Source organism: Mesoplodon densirostris, chromosome 9 (assembly GCF_025265405.1).
Source record: "Mesoplodon densirostris isolate mMesDen1 chromosome 9, mMesDen1 primary haplotype, whole genome shotgun sequence".
Classification (NCBI taxonomy): domain Eukaryota; kingdom Metazoa; phylum Chordata; class Mammalia; order Artiodactyla; family Ziphiidae; genus Mesoplodon; species Mesoplodon densirostris.
The window spans coordinates 32,854,506-32,876,472 of record NC_082669.1 but is presented as its reverse complement, the minus strand read 5'-3'; the positions used below and the strand labels follow the sequence as shown (position 1 = coordinate 32,876,472).

The 21,967-nt window shown below is 33.1% G+C and overlaps 1 protein-coding gene across 1 annotated transcript in view; it reads left to right on the top strand.

Moving 5' to 3' along the window:
- PCLO (piccolo presynaptic cytomatrix protein) overlaps positions 1-21,967 on the top strand; it is a 387,939-nt gene that overhangs the window by 228,766 nt on the left and 137,206 nt on the right. Inside the window, 1 exon segment of the mRNA XM_060107659.1 lies at positions 1,656-1,746. Coding sequence (XP_059963642.1) covers positions 1,656-1,746 — 91 coding nt within the window.

Genomic DNA, 21,967 nt, shown 5'->3' with positions numbered 1-21,967 from the left:
TTGATTTTTAGTAAAAAATAAAGATCTTTAAACGCAGATTAGGGGAGGGAGGAAGGAGAGGAGGAGCGGAAGAAGGAAAGTAGATGAAGGAGAAAAGACGAAGGGAGGGAAAGTAAGGAGGCCAGGAGAGAAAGTAAGAAAGAGAAAGAGACAGAATGGGAGGCAAGAGTATGGAAGAAAAGAGGGAAATGCACACTCTTTTGTTATGAATATATACAAGGTTTTCAGTGGTATACAAAATTAGCATCAGTATAAATTATCAAGATTGACTGATTATACTGACCATAATGTTTTTACAATCTTGCAAACAATACTTTAGCTTTACTTTGCAGAATTCATATAATATTCTTGGACTAGACAGGATTCTGCTGTTGTCTGGGGAGTGTTTTATATCCATCAGAGGCCTGATTAAGCTTATTCTTTGCCGAAGAGAATAAAAGCTAAAGGCAATAATTTAAGTTTGTATTTTTTTTAGTACATTTTCCTTTTAAAATCCAGAAGTCTAGCAGTTTTATTGATGGATTTTCAAAGACACATTAATATCACAAGAGTATTACAAGGAATCTTCCTTCACAAAATGTAGATCCCTTTAGTTCTAAATTCTGTTTCATATTTTGTTTTGGTGGTCCCAAACACTTTAAACGTATTCTGAAATTGGTAGTATTGAATGTCTCTTTACTATTATTTCATTTGAATTATAGTCAAAAATTCTCCTGAGGTGATAAATACAAGATTCTATCCGAATAAAATCCTATTAATATAGATATAGAAATATTTTACTATTTCTTTCATTATTTCACAAATCTCTTTTGAAAGCCAAATTCCATAAAATATAAAGCATAAGTTTGGATTTGCTAATGTACTTTTGTTTCAGAAATCTCATTTTTCCAGGTGGAAACAGCAATAATGCAGTCTATAGTATTCTCGTGTTCAAGTCTCAGTAATGAGAATTGAAATCACAGACTTGTAACAGGAACTTTGAGTGTTGTTTCTTCTACCCGAACAACATCAGAAGTAAATGAGAAGTAACACCTTTGCATACAAAGAAGGCTTCAGAAAATATTAGAATGAGCAAAGATTTGATTTATTTATACAGAATTAGTCTCAGCATCAGGTATACATTGAAACTGCTGGTAGATGTGCTCAGCAGAAGCAAAATTCCACAATGAAATCAAAATAACATAAATATGCATTCCTAGTAGAGTGATAGAGATGCAGAGTATGAGGATCTTCTGTGGCTTTTCTCCCTTAGGATCACTTGATTGCTGAAAATTGACAGTGCCTATTTCTAGGCTGTCCAAAACAAAATCAGGAGATATCAATTTTCCATATACTTCCTCTAGCCACTGTCATCACTACTATGCACTACCACAGTAACAGGCATCCTTTAGGTGTTACATGTGCTCGTTGATTTTCCAAACACAACAAATCAGTTTGCAAGAGAAACTGGTTGTAAACATAAAGACTATAATAAACTCGGAAACCAATAACGTCATTGTGTAGTATTAAATGCTTAAAATTGTCATCATTTGAGAGTCTTCTAATATATTTTCATTGATTGAATCAATGTGCTTTGAAAAAAAAAGTGAATTCTGTAAATTGCCTTTTAAGTCTCTTTAACATTGCTTTTTCACCTTATCACATGTACGTCTTAGATTATACAGATGAACGGGAAAACTGTGCACTACATCTTTCCTCATGCAAGAATAAAAATAACAAGAGACTCCAAGGATCACACAGTCTCAGGTAAAGGAAATCAAATAATCTAGTTCTTTTCATTAATGTCGCACTGAGATATGTATTTGAATTTCAGTTTAGATGACTCATTAAACTTTAGAAAAGAGCACTTTTTATGTCAAAAGTTGTGTATTGGAAAATTTCAAAAAATAAGCAGGTTGTGCATTTAAATATAAAAGACAATAATGGCATAATCATTAGTATGATACATTACTAAATGGCATATATATTTAGATCATTCTGTTATCTTCATTTTAAAAAATGTGCATGACATTACAATGCTCCATAATTATTGCACTGTTTAGTAATATGGTCATAGGACCATAAAACATTCTTGCACAGAAAGTAGAAAACTAACTTGAATTTTTCTAAAGAATAGATTCCCCTATACCTTATCAATTTGAAGATTATCAATTTTGCTGATTTTTATTTGTTTGTGTTCTTCTGTAAACCAAACTTATGACAGAAATTTTAACCTTGTTATTTTGAAATACTTTGGACTCCCAGAAAATAACACAGTTCTTTTGCCCACCCTTTACCCAGTTTCACTAATGTTAACATCTATCTAACCACAAAAAATGATCAAAACAAGAAATTAACATTAATATGATAGTACTGAAATATCTACAAGCCTTATCCAGATTTTGAGTATCCCCGCTAATTTTTTTTTTCTGGTTCAGAATCTAATCCAGATCTCAAGTTGAATTTAGTTTACAAATAAAAAGTCCTCATATTTGTGAGATGGAAGTATAAATTTTCTCATAGTTAATAAATTTTTAAAATATGAAAATTACCTATATTCTCACTCAAGTATTTCCCTATATTCTCACTCTTTGTTTCATAGACAACGTACATCAACAGAAAATATTCATGAATATATATGGATATATGTATAGGTGGTATATCTAACATGGCCTATGTGTTGGAGGGTTTTTCTTTTTAAGGACTGATAGAGAATAAAAAAGAGGTATTTCTTCAGTGTTCTTCCTGTTGTTCCTTGCAGATTTTAGACCCTAGAGAATGTAGATGTGGAACAGGTTTTGCTTTGAGCAATTGTCCTCTCTTTATTTTCATAGAGAATGAATCGATTTAGAGCCTAATATTGTTGTTTTTCTTTTAAGATTGGGTAATTTTTCTTCTGCCAGAGATAGATAATTCAAATTTTCAAGATTTTATTGTATACAGACTGTATTTTAAGTACTGATGAACATTCCAGGGGTGAGCCTTAAAATCCAGGGACTCTTTTTGTAGAAATAACTACCTGCTACAAACTATTTCAGTTCCCTCCAGCTCATAAAGCAAAACAACATAATACTTTCTAGCAATACCAAAATTATTTTTTTCAGGGAGTACAACAAAAATCTTCAAAGTATTTTTACTAAATTATCAGGACTCTATATCAATATGTCTATTTTTTAGTTGTATTACTATTAATATACTATGTCAAAGTAATTATCCCTTCAACCTTATCATTTTTCTTTTGCAGCTTATTTTAATTTTTCTTTTACTACAATTAGGAAAATTTTTTAATTTGTTTTCTTTTACTACAATTAAGAAAAAATAATTCTTATTTTTAAATATAAGAATAACAGAAATAAGAGCTATTGATTTCTTGTTATAAATATTCTAGTCTGAAAACTAAATTCAGTTTCCTCTGTATATAGATTTTGCAAAATGAGAAAAGAGGTTTATAGTTTTGAACGGTAAATTTACTAGTGTATTATATTATCTCTCTGCAAGCTCCTTTTTATTTTGATATTTGCCTAAAATAATAATAAAAATATTTTCCTTGTTGTATTTACCCTGCGTTACTACTGAATATATTTTCCATGTATCCGGTAGCACGATCTCATTCTAAAGTAAACGTTTTGAAGCAATTTGTATTGTCTTCAGATAAGTCTTAAGTACCTGAAAGGGATTTAAATGCATGTATATGCAAGACTAGAACCAGAAACGGCAATTTTTAGCAAACAGCCTCCAGAAATTTGAGGTTAATAGGCAAACCCTGGCATAGAGCGTTTACACTCCTGGCTAATCTCTGTTATTTGCTGGTCTACCAAAAGCTTAGTTTGAGTGACTAAATATTTGGTGACAGTAAAGTTATTCGTAGCTATCAGTGTCATTTTTATGTTAATGTTTTCATTAAAAATGGAATATATCTTTTAGAGATGCATACTAAAATATTTACAGAGGAAACAGTGTCTTGTGTGGAATTTGCTTCACAATTATCTGTGTAGAGAGTGGTAAAGAAATAGATGGGACAAAACTAACCATGATTTGATTAATTGTTGGAGCTGGAAGATCAACCATACTGGGGTTTATTACGGTCTTGTCACTACTTTTTTATATGTATGAAATTTTTCATAATAAAAAAATTAAATTCCTGTTTGTCTCTCACATTTAGAGAAAAACAGCAGTGTCCAATAGCTTCATCAATAGTGAAAAAGCTATCTAAGCTAATAATTTAACTGCCTTTGTCAAAAAGATAAGGATGTAATCAAGGAAGAAGAGAAGAATAAAATGTAGTATTTCTGCTCTCCTAAACAGAGGGGGAAATTGTCGTTAGTAAATTTTCATTTTAGTTATATAAACCCATCGAAAGTAGAAATAAAATATATCTTTTTTAGTATTTTAATAGACCATTCTAAATGGGTCTAGCATTAAAATATTTTATAAGAATTATATGAAACCAGCATACGTCACAGAAAAGGAAAAAATATATTTCTATTTATTGGAAGCAAAAGTAATTTCAAAATAGCAGACAGGATTAGAAAGTTGTGTTTTTTTTCATAATTCTTTCTACTATGTGGTTGTCATAGTATGAGCCTGGAACCCTCATGGTACCCAAGACTCTTTCAGGGGGTTTTCAAGGTCAAAATTATTTTCATAGTAATACTAAGGTAGCATTTGCCTTTTGCACTCTTATTTTCTTGTGAATATACAGTAGAGTTTCTCAGAGATTAATTGATGTGTGACATCACAATAGACTGTATATAACAGATAAGAGAATTCAGCTGTCTTCTATTTAACTTAATATCAAGCAGATTTGCAATAATATAAAACAATGCCACCTTTCTCATAAATGTTTTGGTTTTAAAATATATTTTTATTAAAAATGTGATTTATTTTAACATAGAATGAGTTTATTAATACTTTAAATTCATTAATAAATACTTTAAATTCTCAGTTTTAGTTTATAATACAGAGAATACACATAATTATAACCCATATAAACAAAAGCTTTTTGAGGTCCCTAATAATATTAAAAAATATAAATGGCTCCTTGGAACCAAAATGTTTGAGAAATACTTCTCTAAGGATCTTTATAGAGAAAGTTTAAAAAATTCTAAATAAGTTTTTATTTCTTCCTATAAAAAACTTACACAAATAAAGTATATTTTATAACTGCTTTTAAACTTATATTGAATTCATTAAAATTTTTTTATTCATTAATAGTTATTGACAGAACACCCATGGTGTGATTTACATTGTGTTGGTTGCTTATTACTAGAATGAATCCAACAAAGACCTTGATCTACAAATTACTCATACTTTAGTAGGAGAATATTAAATGTGAGTAATTATTATAGTAAAATTTTAGGAACAACTGAGACAAAGCCAGGGAATTTATAAAACTTTATTTTTCATAGACGTATGTATATATGTATAAGTGTGTACACACATATACATATGTACCATTATTTATAGTATTTTATGATGTATGCAGAGGAAAATACATGCATACAGTCTTCTATTAAGTGGCCCATAATTTTAAGGAAATAGATACTTAACTTTTTACCGTAAACTTCAAAGATACTCTTATAGGTGTTGATCAACAACTATACAGTGGTTTTGAAAATCTTTATTCAAACAAGTAGAAGGCAGCAAAATGAAGAAAACAGGTCATGAGTTTTAGAATTAGAAAGACCTGAGTTGGAGTCCAGCGCTATCACTTATTTAAATTTTGAGAATAAGTTTGCTCAACCATAAAATAAGACCAGCTCTCTCTATCTCACGTAATTGCAAGTGCACCTAGCCCAAAATGTTATACTTACTATACACTCAACAAATGTTATTTCCCCTTCTCTTAGACAGAAATTATCAGAAAAAAAGATAAAATGCAGTGCTCAAGAAATGAGTCTCTTTTTTATTTAGAACTCGTCTTATGGCTCCAGAAACACAGCTGTTTGAAACAAGTCAAAGAAATTCTTCTGATTTTAAAAAAGATATTTGCTTATGTATAGTTCTGCAATAGACTGGCTCCATCTGCAAGGCTAGAAAGACTAATTAGGAAGTGCAGTAGTGAAGAGCATTAAAAATGTTTAGGTTCAAAAGACAGCAGTGTCTTCTATGGAAATAACGGCTCATTTTCTATGCCTCTTTAGTCCACCATCTTCATGAGCTTTTAGAAACAGGAGATAAATATAACAGATCTCATTGGATCTGAGTTGGTCGGAATACCATTGTGGATAGCCCTTTTTAAATTATTATTTCAACAACTTTACATATCATAAATATGCACGTTGTATGTGTGCAAATCAATGACTTTTATAAATTTATGGAGTTGTGTGACCATCACCACAATTTTGTTTTAGAACATTTCGATCATTGCAAAAAAGTTCCCTTGGGTCTGATAGCAATAGCCACTTCCAACACTCCTCTCCCAGCCACAGGCAGGAAATTTACTTTATGTCTCTGAGTTTACCCTTTCTGGGCACTTCACATATGTTAAATCACACAGTTTACAGTTTTGGTGTCTGGCTCCTTTCCCTTTCCCGTATTTTTTAGGTTTATCCATTTTGTAACATGTATCAGAAGTTTGCTATTTTTATTCTTAAGAAGTATTCCATTGTTTAGATTGTGTATATTTTTTTATCCATTGGATTTTGCCTGGCTTTTCTTAATACTTGCATACACGTTTTAGTTTGGACATATGATATTTCTGTATGGCATCCTAGAAGAGGAACTGCTGAGTTACATGGTAAGTTTCTTAACTATTTAAGAAACTGCCAAATAGTTTTTCAAGATGAAGGTACCATATTGCATTCTCGCCAGCAGTGTGTAAGGATTCCACTTTTTCCATGTCATTGTCAACACTTGGTAATGTCTGTCTTTTGGGGTGAGTGTGGATGATATCTCATTGTTATTTTTAGCTTGAATATTCCTCATGACCTATGATAATGAGCATATTTTCAGGTTTATAAGCAAAGCATACGTATTCTTTGGTGAAGTATTTATTAAGAAATTTTGCCCGTATTTATTTGGGTTGTTTGTCCTCATACTGAGTTGTGAGAGTTCTTTATATATTTGGATGTGTCTTTTATAAGATACATGGCATGCATAAATTTCCTTCTAATCTGTGTGTTGTCTTTTTATTTTCTTAAAGGTGTGTTTTAAAGAAAAGTTTTAACATTTTAATGGAACAGTTTATTGATTTTTGTTTGTTTGTTTGTGAACCATGCTGCTCTTGATAATGTATTAAGAACTATCCCAAGGTCAAAACGATTTTCTCTTGTGTTTTATACCAGAAGCTTTAAACATTCGGGTCAATGACCTATTTTGTGCTGGTTTTTGTGTATGGTATGAGGCTGAGATCCAGGTTCATTTTTTTGAAGCACTAATGGATATCTAATTGTACAAGCACCTTTTGTTAAAAAAATATGTTCCCCATTGAATTGCCTTGGTATCTTTGTCAAAAATCAATCTACCATTAATACAAGAATTTATTTCTAGATTCTCAATTCTGTACTGTTTGACTATACGCCTAACTGTTACACTCTTTTGCTTACTATATAGCTTTATATTCCGTTTTGAAATCTGGTAGTGGAAGTCCTCCAACTTTTTTTTTTCCAGATAGTTTTGGCTATTCTTGATCCTTTTAACTTCCATATTTTTTTAGTATCAACTTACTGGGATTATGATAGAGGTTGCATTGAAATTATAGATCAATTTGGAGAGAATGGCTCTCTTACCAACATTGAATCTTCTAATTCATGAACATGTAATACCTCTTCATTTACTGAGATATCCTTTCATTTTTTTCAGTAAAGTTTTATAGTTTTCAGTGTACAAAACTAGCATTTCATTTGCTAAATGTCTCCCAAATTATTTTATTCTTCTTGATGCTATTGAGAATGCAGTTGTTTTCTTAATTTCAATTTTGGACTATTCATTGCCCTTTTATAGAAATATTTGATTTTTGTATATTGACCTTTTGGCTTATAATCTTGGTAGTGTTTTTAGTTCTAATAGTTTTTTTGGTGGAGTTCTTAGGATTTTCTACATGCAAGATTATGTTATCTGCAAGTGAAGACAGTTTTACTTGTTCCATTCCAATGGGGATAAGTTTCATTTTTGTCCTTATTGCAATTGCTAAAAGTGTGGTACAATACTGAACAGAGTAGTGAGAGTAGACATCCCAGCTTTGTTCATAAAGAACATTAGTGACTAGTTGTGACAACAATGCAGGAACTGTACCATCTGCTATAGAATTTCTTCCTCTCTTCCCATTTAATACTAATCACTGGAAGGAGTTTTATTGGCCTAAAATTTTAAAAATCTGAGCAGAAGTATTTAAGAATAGCTTTAAAAGCAAAGAATAGCTAGTCAGACTTTCTACTTCCTCCTGTTAATCAATGGAGATCTCAAACACTGGCAAAATGAATAGGCATTGAGTGAATTATGTTTTCGTATTTGGAAGAGGATAGGGAGTTTACATACATGCATACATATATACACAGCAAATAAACCCTCATACTATGGTTTATATTTCAATAATTTTTTAATGGAAATGATTACATTTGTGATAATTGCCTTATTTACATAGTTTGGTCAGTCATTATATTGTCCCAGTATGCAACCAAAGAAATTATGTATGCAAAATCCTAAGAAAGCAAATGAAAATCTTAAATATGTTAAAAAGATATGAAAATAATTATACTGTTTACTTTGTACTTGCATATTTTCTATTCGCTTCTGAAATAATTTGAAAGTATAACCATTTCCACCAAATACTGATATCATTCTCCTCCTTTTTTTCTTATTTATGAGTGTTTACAGAGAAAATCCACAAACTTAGAGGTGACTTAGATAGATATGTGTATTCAGACTTTAGATGGAACCTTCTAGATGGTAAGAATAGTTCTATATATCTTACCCAGTATTTCTCAAAGATATGATCAGCAAATTAGTTTAAAAAAATACCCCCATGTTCCATAGAATATGTTCCATAGTCAATAAAAATACTGAAACAAAAATTTAGCCACCTTTTTTAACTGTTAAATTTACTTGAAAAATTTTCAAATAATATAGGATTACAGAAAGTACAGTTACGATAAACAAAGGCCTATCTTTCAGTTGCCCACTATAAAAAAATAAATAGTTCATATTGAATATAGATTCAACCTTAACCTAGCTATGAGGCAGATACAGGAAAAGCCTGTGGTGACCACTCTGCTTCCAAGAATTTGCAAGCCACTTGAAGAAGTGGAGCTAATACATAGGAAGCAATGAATACATGAGACTGTCTAATGAAAATTAAAATATGGCACAAACCACGGGTACATGTTTGTACACGTACAATTTTTGTACTGCATATCTTCATTTGCTCAAAGAATTTTATCAATGGGATATAGAGAACACATCTTTCCCCATTTTCTCATGAAGATTTTCATTTCTTTTTCCTCTTTTAGAGATCTAAAAGGCAAACCTCCCATCTGGCTTTCAGCTACCAGTAGCTAAATGGCTAAATGCATATATCATTTTCAACTCTCTTCTTTGTATGTATACGTAAAATGAGTGTGTGTGTGTGGGTATATGTATGTGTAGATAGCTGGATGGACAGATGGATGGATAGACAGAGTGATCAATCATCAGTAAATTATGGTAGTAGTGAAAAATATAAAGATGAAAATAAAAGCCATTGTAATTTGACAATTTATATTCTCTTTCCTTTTTATCTTGTTTATACCCATGTATACACACAGTAAAAGTTAGGAGTAAATTGTAAAGTAGTTTACATACATATTTTTAATATAATGTAAATTGCCTAACAAAGACATTTTCCTGTTACGTCAAGAGTTCTTCATAAACATAAATTTAGTTACTTGTTTTTATCATGTTTGTAGATATTTAATCATCTACATCAACCATTCTTCAATTGTTGGACATTTGTGTTGTCTTCCCCTTTTCAGTATTATAAACAATACCACAATACTACAGTGAAAAAATGCAGCCATGATATTCATTATTTCCTTAAAATATATAGGCCACATGGGGGTTTTACTTAGGAAAAGAGTAAACAACCAGCTGTGGAAGGCCAACATTTTAGTATCAAAAGGTTGGACTGCCCCTGGTTCTTGAAGGAAGATATGATTGACTTGGTTGAATAATTTCCTAGACTTGGAGGAAACTGAAGCTCAGCTGCTCAGGGATAAGCAGAAATTGTACTTGATCCCCTTGATAAGGAGGGCTGTTTGGCTAGGGGTCCTTATATCCACCAGAGTAGGGAGGGGATCTTATGGTTAGACCATTTAAGACCCTGCTAATTTGACCAGTTCATGAGGCAGTACATAATACTGAGTCTTAATTTTAGACCTTAGACCATAATTAGTGCTGTTTTTTTCTTTTCAATGACTTTGTCACTGCAGGAAGACAGATTATTTTTGTTTGGGTTTTTCTTTTTTTTTTTTTTTCCGTTTTGTTTTGATAGAACACAGAGTACATAAAAGGAACCAAAGTTAGGGCCAGATCATGGTGGACCAGACAAGTAAAGAATCTGAATTTAATTTGATAGGTGGTATGGGTATCATTGAAATCATTGAAGCATGGTTTTTGTCTTGTTTGCTTCAAAGCTGAATTCTGAAAGAAGCTTAACCATAATCAAATAAGGTGCACCAGGTGATCAAATAAAAATGTTTGATCACTTTTATTTGAGAACGCACTGCTGTCCTCACATGTGGTATATAAAATAAAAGGGAACTGAGGCAAAAATGTGGTGAACTCTGCTTCATGCAGTTGATATAAATTATACCTGACATGCACTAACATGCCTCCAATGTTATTTACATGAACACTTCGTGAGAAAACTTTTTTTTTTAAGGCCGAGTCTTAGAAAGTTAAAACAATTTTGTCATATTTTCTGTTTCTCGTGGAACACGAAGAAGTGTCACAGTCCATTTGGGAACATGTGTGTTCCATCGTAACTGCTGCAAGTTCTAGGAAACTGAGCAGATTCTGCGAAGGTGCCTTGACCCCCAAATTTCTCCCTCCCCATTCAGGATGGCTTTTTCTCTTTCATTCTTAGCAACAGTCCAAATTATGTATGACATAATTTTTTGCAAGCCTCTCAAATTATTTTTAGGAATAAACAAATTATACAACTATAGAAATAAAATACTATTTGGACTGAATCTCTTCTAAAATCACAGTTTCTTCCTGGTACATTTTAGTGAAAGCTTGTGTGCATTTCCTTAGTGACAAAGGAAGTATCTGCTGTTAGGACTAGTTCCTCATTCACATCATCACTTTTCCTGACATCTGTCAAGATAAATATTGCTTGTAGAAGTGTGTTCCTGCTATGGAAGTGACATTATAGGCTATGCTTCTAACTGGAGATAGATGAACATATTTTTCTATTTTTCTTAATAAAGCAAAATTAAAGGAATTAATAATTGATTCTGTGAGGACACGGTGAAGACATTCAAGATGTTTAACCTACAGGTTAAGGAGGATAAATTGGTGATGCTAATGTTAAATATAAGGATATAAATGAAAAATGTATATGAATGGGCCATGGAAAGTAGGTAATAAGAAATGAGATTCAGTTGAAGGAGAAAGGATTTATACTGATCTTCTAGAATATTTTCTTGACAATTAGAGCGATGAGCAAAGTTATATAGAAAGAACAAGGACGTGGGACTCAAGAAGAAAATGGGCTCTAATGTTAGCTTTTTTACTTGCTAGCCAACCTAGGCAGGTTTCTAACCTTCCTTAGTCTCAGCTGCTTTGTCCTGAAATGGTATGGATAGTAACTAACATGAATAGTTATAGAGATGATTAAAAAACACAAACAATAGTATAAGAAAAATAGAAGAAACTCTAGAAATGTTACTTTCTTTTTCCTTCTATCCCTGAAGATGATACCAAAGAGATTAGGAACAAATAATATATTAAATATAAAATAATATTGGCACAAAGTAGAGTCACCAAATAGAATTCATTGGTTCAAAGTCATATATTTTGAGGCATCTGACAACTAAAAGTTCAATAAATCTGATGTAGTAAAAAACTAGATGAAGATAAATAAAAGCAGCTCACTTTTTGTTTAAAGCACAATTTCAGTGGAATGTTTATTCTTAGCCTGGTCACCTAACAACATATAACGTTTCTTCTCCATTACAGATAGTAGTAACAGTTTTTTAAATAGAGTAACGAATATAACCGAAATAATTTTATAAAATAACTCTTTAGTGAAAAATATTCCCTGATATATACTGGACAGTAGAAGCTGTTGAACTTCACTGAATACCTCCTTCACCAAGAGCAAATTGATTTCGATGAGAACAGGTTTAGCCTGTAGCACAAAAATAATACGGGCACCTGGATTTTATTTATAGTATCCCTAAAGTGACTCAGCAAATTCAGAACTTTTCTCTCCAAATCAGTTTCTCAACTACTCCCCCAAATAGTGGTAATTATAATATTATTATGGTACCAGGCCTGTATATACTTTCTTCTATGTAGATTTGTATACTAAGATATGTAAGTATTAACTACTTATTCATTTAACAGATATGTATATGCCATTCATCTTTTTAACACAAATGGTAAAATACAAAAATGATAAAATCTGTAATACTTAAAAAGTAACACTTTCATCTTTGTAATGTCTGATAAAGATATAAACAAGTCATAGACATTTATGCATCAATAGAAAAATGGAAATTATATTGATAAAATGAGCACAATCTGTCCCAACTAATCAGTTACAGCTTCAGATTAAATGGTACAGTATAATCTGCAAACTGCCTAAGCCAGAAATGTTTCCTCTTGTCATTACTGACTGAGAGATACTGACTCCCCAACATTTTTTATATCTTGGTAGTTTCTCCTTTTAATGGCCTGATTGTGATGTCTCTCATCACTCTCCTCTCTGCAACTGAATGCGAAAGGGAAGGGGTGGATATGCTGCTCCCAAACCCACCCTTTCTGATTCCAAACCAGGTTCCCTGGCCCTAACCCAACAGGAGACTCATCACTAAGCCACTTATTTATTTGGACTAAGAGTCTGGGCTCCGCTCTAGCATTGCCATATATTAGGTGTTGTCTTGAGCACTTAACCTCACAAAACTTTATTTCTGTAAAATAGAGGGTTTCTTGTTTGTTCTTTCAAGATTCATTGAGTTAATATACTTCTATAGAATTTTCTAAGAACAGAATACAATACGAATCTATTATTTTTAACATCACGGTCACTGATGCATCAGTCCTGCTTGGGGAAAATTAGGCGTTTCAATTTTCATCCATTCATAATTCATTCAGTTATATATTTAGTGCAGCCTAGATGCCATGTACTTGCTACATATATTATACCGTAACCCCACCATTGCAAAACTGATACACAAATCTCTTCCTCTTCATTTATGAAGGACAAAACATTATCTCTTCATGGCCTATTTTCCCTTTATCTCCTACCCTCTGTAGCTGCTAAATCACTGTGGTAGCTACTATAAACATAAAATGTTCCACAGGTTTTGCTACCAAGATAAGGTCCCTGTATATTCTGTGCAGAGAAGACTCAGAATACAGCTTTCATCTTTGTATTAATTTTCTATTGATGCATAACAAGTTACCACAAGTTTAATGGCTTAAAACAGCACACATTTAGTATCTCACAGTTTTCATGGTTCAAGAAATTAAGCATGGACTGGGTGCCCTGGTAAGGATCTCACAAAGCTGCAGTCTGTTTGTTGACCAGTCTGTGTTTTGTTCTAGAGCTTGGGGATCTTCTTCCAGGGTCACGAGGTTGTTGGCAGAATTCAATTCCTCCAAGTTGTGGCACTAAATTCCCCATTTTCTGGCAGGCTGTCAGCTGGGGACCACTCTCAGCATCTGTGGGGCCCACTCAGTCCCCCTCACACATCCCAGTTTACTTTTTCAAGGCTAGCAGAAGATTCATTCTAGTCTGCTGAGATGGAATCTTACATAATATAATCATGGTGGTGACTATCACATCACCTTTGTCAGGTCCTATTGGTTAGAAACAAGTCACAGGTACATGGACTCAAAGGGTGTGGTTTATACAGAAATACTTCACTGCGAGTCAATAGTGTATGTCTGCACAATCTCTATTATGTTCAGAAGTACAAAAGGAACACTTAATACTCTATTTTGAATTAGGATATTATTTTTCTTCCTACAATCTTTTAAGTAAAACTATCATTTGGGAAAGCACATCATAGCTTTACCGTAAAATAAGTGTAAACTATTTTCTTTCCAGTGACATCATAGGGTTACATAAGCATCTCCCAGTACAACGTTTTTCTTTAGCACATGTAGTAGATGACCCTACCCCAAGTCCTGGCCTGCCATCAATGAGATCAGTATCTTAACAAGTCAGTATTAAAGCCATATCTATAAATTGACCCTATTTTCTCACTTCATAGCATCCACTTTCATATCAAAGAATCAGTTCATTTTGGACCCTAAGTACTGCTAAATGGAATAATTTTTTATTTAGATATAGTTGACATAATATTATATTACTTTCAGGTATACCTCATAATGATTCAGTATTTGTATATATTGGGAAATAATCATCACGCTGATTCTATTAACATCCATCACCAAATGCAGTTACAAATTTTTTTTCTTGTGATAAAAACTTTTAAGATCTACTCTCTCAGCAACTTTCAAACATGTAATATTGTGTTATTAATATAGTCACCATGCTGTACATTACATCCCAATGACTTAATTTATTTTATAGCTGCATATTTGTACCTTTAACCCCCTTCACTCATTTTGCATGCCCTCCCACCCCCTGCCTCTGGCAACTGCCATCTGTTCTCTGTATCCCTGAGTTTGATTGTTTTGTTTTTTTTGGTTTTCTGTTTGTTTTCTTTTAAGATTCCACATATAAGTAATGCTATGTAGTATTTGTCTTTCTCTGTCCGACTTACTTCACTTAGTACAGTGCCCTCTAGGTCCATCCATGTTGTCGCAAATGGCAAGATTTCCTTCTTTCTTATGGCTAAATAATATTCCATTGTGTATATATAACACATTCTTTATCCATTCATCTATAAATAGACAAGATATAGTTTGTTTCCATATCTTGGCTATTGTAAATAATGCTGAAGTGAACACGGGGGTGCATGTATCTATTCAAGTTAATGTTTTCATTTTCTTCAGATAAATACCCAGAAATGGAGTTGCTGTATCATGTTTAATTTATTAATTTTTAATTTTATGAGGAACCTCTGTACTGTTTTCCATGATGGCTGCACCAATTTACATTTCCACCAACTGTGCACAAGAGTTCCCTTTTCTCCACGCCCTCACCAGCACTTGTTATTTCTTGTCTTTGATGATAGCCAGTGTAACAGGTGTGAGGTGAAATCTCATTGTGATTTACATTTCCCTTATGATTAGTGATTTTGAGCGCCTTTTCATGTACCTGTTGACCATCTGTATGTCCTCTTTGGAAAAATGTCTATTCAGGTCTTCTGCCCATTTTTCAATCAGATTGTTTTTTTTTTTTTGTTATTGAGTTGTATGCATTCTTTATATATTTTGGATATTAACCCCTTATCAACTATATGATTTGAAAATATTTTCTCCCATTCAGTAGGTTGCTTTTTCATTTCATTGATGGTTTCCTTTGTTGTACAGACGCCTTTTAGTCTGATGTAGTCCCACTTATTTATTTTTGATTTTGGTTGCCTTTTGCTTTTGGTGTCAGTCCAAAAAATCATCGCCAAGGTCAGTATCAAGAAGCTTACCACATGAGTTTTCTTCCAAGAATTTTATGGTTTCATTCAACTCTCTGATCCATTTTGAGTTAATTTTTATGTATGGTGTAAGGTAATGGTCCAATTTCATTCTTTTGTGTGTAGCTGTCCAGCTTCCCCAACGCCATTCACTGAAGAGCCTGTCCTTTCCCCATTGTGTATTCTTGGCTCCTTTGTTGTAATTCACCATGTTTGGGTTTATTTCTGGGCTCTCTCTTCTGTTCCATTAGTTTATGTCTGTTCTTATGCCAATGCCATACTCTTTCAATTACTATAGCTTTGTAATATTGCTTGAAAACTAGCATGATGTTTCCAGGGAATACATTTATTTTAATTGCCTTTTATAGGAGTATCGTGCAAACCCCTCAGATTTTGTCTTTATGCTTGTAGCTTTGCAATTGACTTATATAAGCTAAAATAAAGAAAAAATCCTTATCTTATTGTGTGAATGAAATGTGCATTTATGATGTGGAAGTCCTGAGAACTACTCTTCATGAGAATTATTTCTGAAGCATTTCAGGAAGAGGAAATCCTATGCCCTTTTAGTAAAAATACTTTATCAGTACATACATCATCTGCCATTTGAAAGGTGTTGCTCAACAAATCCAATATACCAGTGTCTTCTGATGTATATCCATGATTTATCTTCCTTATTTCCCATGCCAATGGCCATTTCAGTCCTATGGCAGGCCAATTTGGACCCATCTCATCCAGTATGATGTAAGTGTGAATAGCATTTTATACATGCTATGAATCCCATGCAACATTTTTGCCTTAATATTATTCAAACTACAATAGAAAAGACAAGTGGTGAACTTTTGTTCATGGAAATGTGAAATACGATGTTCACTTCAAACTCTTCATGTATGTTTACATATTTAAGACTAGGAAAAAGGATGTTATACAGCAGTTGGCTGGATTAGGAAAAGCTAATGGGAATAGATGAGTTTTTAATTTGCATACCCAGACTTAGAGTTGGATTGTATTTGGCATGAATGTGGTGTTGCCATTTTGATGTTTCTGGAAACAGTCAAGTATGGATTGCTAATAAGGCAATTGATATACTTTGTTGTATTTGTAGAAGTGATTTTCTTATAATGAGCAAAAGTAAGTAAAGTTAAAAAACAAATAGTGAAATATTCTTTAGGTCTTCATATTCAAGTATTAATGAATTAATGTACCATTTGATAAGACATGCAAAGGAAATGATTATGGACTTCTAGTATAATTTGGTTTATTTTAATAAATATTTACTTGGATAATTGATAACATTAGTCAGTGCAAGAGTGTAAAAATAAATTTTCACAGCCTTATGCAGGAATATAATTAACGAGAACTATAAAAATAGATTTAATTGAACTATCCTTTGGAGACTTTTTCATTATCCTTAGTACTTCATTAGCATTAATATGTATAGAGACAATCTTTCTTCTTCTTCAGCCCAACTAATGACATGACTAAACTATACAGTGTATCTTCTTCCTGTAATAACTTTATTATGAATAATCAACTCTATTGATTTAAAGACTACTATTCATAAGATAGTATGTTCACTGATAAAAATTTTGCTTTTCCTTGATGCTTAGATGTAGAACATGATAGTGTTGAAATGAGACAAGTATTTTAGTTTTGTCAACACTTAATGCTCTAATTATAACATCATAATATTTTCATGTTATTTTAATAATAGAAATGACATTTTTGTAAGGCTTTAAAATATCAGAGCTTTTAATGTAACATGTTAATAAATATGTAAAGTTAAAGTAGATTTAAACTGCAAATTTAAATGCAAATGTGAAGATTTTTCCTTAGTGTGCTCATGTTTATTTTATGCACAGCTTATTTTTTAATTTTTTTTATTTCAGCTTTGTCAAGATATAATGGACTTATAAAATTATAAGATATTTAAAGTGTACATCGTGGTGATTTGATTTATGAATACATTGTGTATGAGACTAAGTTCTACGTTCTTGGCAGATTTAAGATTCCATGCTTTCACTGCAGGGGGCGTGGGTTCAATCCCTGGTCAGGGAACTAAGATCCCGTGTGCTGCACGGTGTGGCCAAAAAATAAATAAATAAATAAAAATAAAAAATAAATAAAATACAGTGTTAGCAACTATAGTCACCAGTCAGACCTTTTCCAACTTATAGCTAAAACTGTATACGCTTTTACCAATTTCTCCCTATTTCCCCCATCCCCAACCTCTGGCAACCACTCTCTTTCTATGAGTTTGACTTTTTTTCCCCATATATAAGTGATACCGTGCAGTATTTGTCCTTCTCTGTCTGGCTTATATCCCTGAGCATAACGCCCTCAAGGTCCATGCATGTTGTCCCAAATGGCAGGATTTCCTTTTGCATGGCTGAACGGTATTCTATTGTATATATGTACCACATCTTTTTCCAATCATCCATCAATGGATACTTATATTGTTTCCATTTCTTGGCTACTGTGAGTATTGCTGTAGTGAACATGGGAGTACAGATATCTCTTCAGTATCCTGTTTTCATTTCCTTCAGATATATACCTAGAAGTGGGATACGTGGATCATTTGGTAGTTCTTTTTTAAATTTTTTGAGAAACTACCGTACTGTTTTTCATAGTGGCTGTACCAATTTACATTCCCACTAACGATGCACAAGCGTTCACTTTTCTCCACATCCTCACCAATGCTTGTTGTTTTTTCTTGGTAAAAGCCATTCTAACAGGTGTGTAGTCACTTCTCACTGTGGTTTTGATTTGTATTTCCCTAATAGTGATTTTGAACACCTTTTCGTGTACCTGTTGGCCATTTGTATGTCTTCTTTGGAAAAATGTCTATACATTTCTTCTGCCCATTTTTTCAATCAGACTGTTTATTTGTTGTTGTTGTTGTTATTGAGTTGTATGAATTCTCTATATATTAATATATACTTTCATATCAACACCTTATCAGAAATATATTTGCAAATATTTTCTCCTATTCCAAAGGTTGCCTTTTCATTTTGATGGTGTCCTTTAAGACCCTTAATCTACCTTCATTCTTTTTCATACTTTTTTCTTTTTACTCCTCTACTTGGATGGATTTCACTGCCCTGTCAAGTTCACTGATCCTTTCTTTCACTTCTCTAGTCTGCTGTTGAACTGGCCTATGAATTTTGCAGTTCAGTTACTGTATTCTTCAGCTCTGTAATTTCTGTTTGGTATGTCCTTATATTTTGTTTGTTGAAATTTATGCTTTCTTCATGCATTGTTCTCCTACCATAAAGATGGTGAGCATCTATATGACCATTATTTTAAACTTTTTATAAGTAAATAACCTATCTCTATTTCATTAAGGTCTGTTTCTAGACTTTTATCTTGTTCCTTTATTTGGAACATATTCCTCTGTTTCTTCATTTTCCTTGACTCTCTGTGTTGGTTTCTGCACACTGGATAAAACAGCCACCTCTCTCAATCTTGATGGAGTGGTCTCGTGTAGGAGATAAACATTATCATTCCACCTAGCCCAAACTCTTGATTGTCTATCAAACCTTTGTGATTGTACAAGCTGCCTTCTTTGTTCTTAACAGCCCCAGTAGTTGAGGGTATGCCAGGACCTGTTTTGATGTGGGTATTCTCTCATTCACCCCACATGTAGGAGTTGCTCAGCTAGTTTCTGGATTTTTTCCAGTGGGAATTGCTCCATGTATAGCTGTATATTTCAATGTATCCATGAGACAGGGTGAGTTCAGTTGCCATCTTGGACCAGAACTTTAGAAGTGACTACATAATAGTATATTGATCCCATAATTATAAAATACATACACTTGAAAACACCAATGCATTTATTTATTATTTATTTATTTATTTATTTATTTATTAAACATCTTTATTGGAGTTTAATTGCTTTACAATGATGTGTTACTTTCTGCTTTATAACAAAGTGAATCAGTTATATATATACATATGTTCCCATATCTCTTCCCTCTTGTGTCTCCCTCCCTCCCACCCTCCCTATCCCACCCCTCTAGGTGGTCACAAAGCACGGAGCTGATCTCCCTGTGGTATGCGGCTGCTTCCCACTGGCTATCTATTTTACGCTTGGTAGTGTATATATGTCCATGCCACTCTCTCACTTTGTCACAGCTTACCCTTCCCCCTCCCCATGTCCTCAAGTCCATTCTCTAGTAGGTCTGTGTCTTTATTCCCATCTTGTCCCTAGTAGGTAAGTCAGAAAGAGAAAAACAAATACCATATGCTAACACATATATATGGACTCTAAGAGAAAAAAAAAGGTCACTAATGCATTTAAATCCTAAGGTTCATCCTAAGGTTATCAAGATACAGTAATACTTTTTCTTAGTGATTTTGTTACTTTTATGATCGAACTTCTCCTTTTTTATAAATATTTTCTATATATTTTAATGGATTTCAGAAATTCAGATTTCCCTATGAGACTTAACCACATTTATGCTTATATGGTGTGAAATTACTCTAACTTTTTGTAACCTCTTTTCCTAAAGCTCCTGTGTTCATTATAGTAACTGTTGGCCTCTCTACTCTGCCATACTGTGAACTCAAGAGCAAGACCAATGCATTTTCATGGCATCTAACTGAGGAAGCATTTTAACAATGTTTCTAGATGGAATAGAAGCAGAGAAGAAAATAAGTTTATGTTGATAAAAATTTGTAAAGGTTGAAAACTGATAATATAAATACCAGTTATCAAGGACCATTTAGATTTAAGCATTTCAGTTAAAAATTAATGTTGCTTCTTGAGTTTATCAACTCTTTTATTGGCATTCTGGTTTTTAGATTTGAGCTGAGGTGTTTTATCTTTATAGAAGTGTCTTTGTTCATTTTATCTGCATTCAATACATAAAATATCAAAGTACAACTCTAGGGCTTCCCTGGTGGCGCAGTGGTTGAGAGTCCACCTGCCGTTGCAGGGGACGCGGTTTCGTACCCCGGTCCGGGAGGATCCCACTTGCCATGGAGCGGCTGGGCCCGTGAGCCATGGCCGCTGAGCCTGCGCGTCCGGAGCCTGTGCTCCGCAACGGGAGAGGCCACAACAGTGAGAGGCCCACATACCGCAAAAAAAAAAAAAAAAAAAAAAAAAAAGTACAACTATAGAAGTGTTAAATCAAAATGTCCAGATTTAAATTCTTAGAAATTGTGTAAATTAAACTCGTACTTCTGACATCTAAAGTAGGATACAAGCAACTATTGTAAAATAAGCAAAAAATGTTATCTTTCCTGGGTTGTTATTGTCTACCTTGCTTTTTCTTTCACAGATTTTTAATATTTCTGTGCTACTTTATTGTATACGTGAAAAACAGTGGGAGCCACCATAGCAACGTCAACAATAGGAAAAGTAATTTTTGAAAATTTACTATATGCCTGAGTAGTTTCTATATACAGTTGACCCTTGAACAACAAGAGTTTGAACTGCATGGGTTCACTTATATGCAGATTTTTTCAATAGTAAATACTGCGGTACTACCCAATCCATGGTTGGTTGAATCCAGGGATATGGAACTGAGTATACAGACGAACCTTGTCTACGGAAGGCTGCTATAAGTTATATGAGGATTTTTGTCTGCACAGAGGGTCAGCACCCCTAATCCCCATGTTGTTCAATGGTCAACTGTATATCAAATATCATTTCTCATAGTATTTTCATGGCTATGTATTACTCCCATTTTACCAAAGACACTGAAGCTTATAAAGTATATTTAGAAAGTTTTGAATTCACTAGCATGAAACTGTATTTTACAAAATTAAATAATTACTGTGTCATGCTACTTTATTAAGATAGATATGATTGTAATTTCCTATCACACCTCCTTTACTACAGGGTTTTAGAATATACGCAGTCACTAAAAATCAAATGACACGAAGGACCCAACTACTTAATCCTCAAGACAATGTCATCTACAGAATGGAACTATAATCAAATTTTTAAAAATAGTCACATGTTAATTAATAGATTTTGAAGTTCTACTTTTTAGCTATACCTTTACAAGGTATAACAATTCTCTTTGTAGATTCTAAGCATATGGCTGCACCATATATTATATAGTGCTGAAATTATTTTTATGAGTTACATTTATATTCTAATTTTTAAGCTTAAAAAGAAATAAGTGGGACTTCCCTGGTGGCACAGTGGTTAAGACTCTGCGCTCCCAATGCATGGGGCCAAGGTTCGAGCCCTGCTCAGAGAACTAGATCCCACATGAATGCCGCAACTAAGA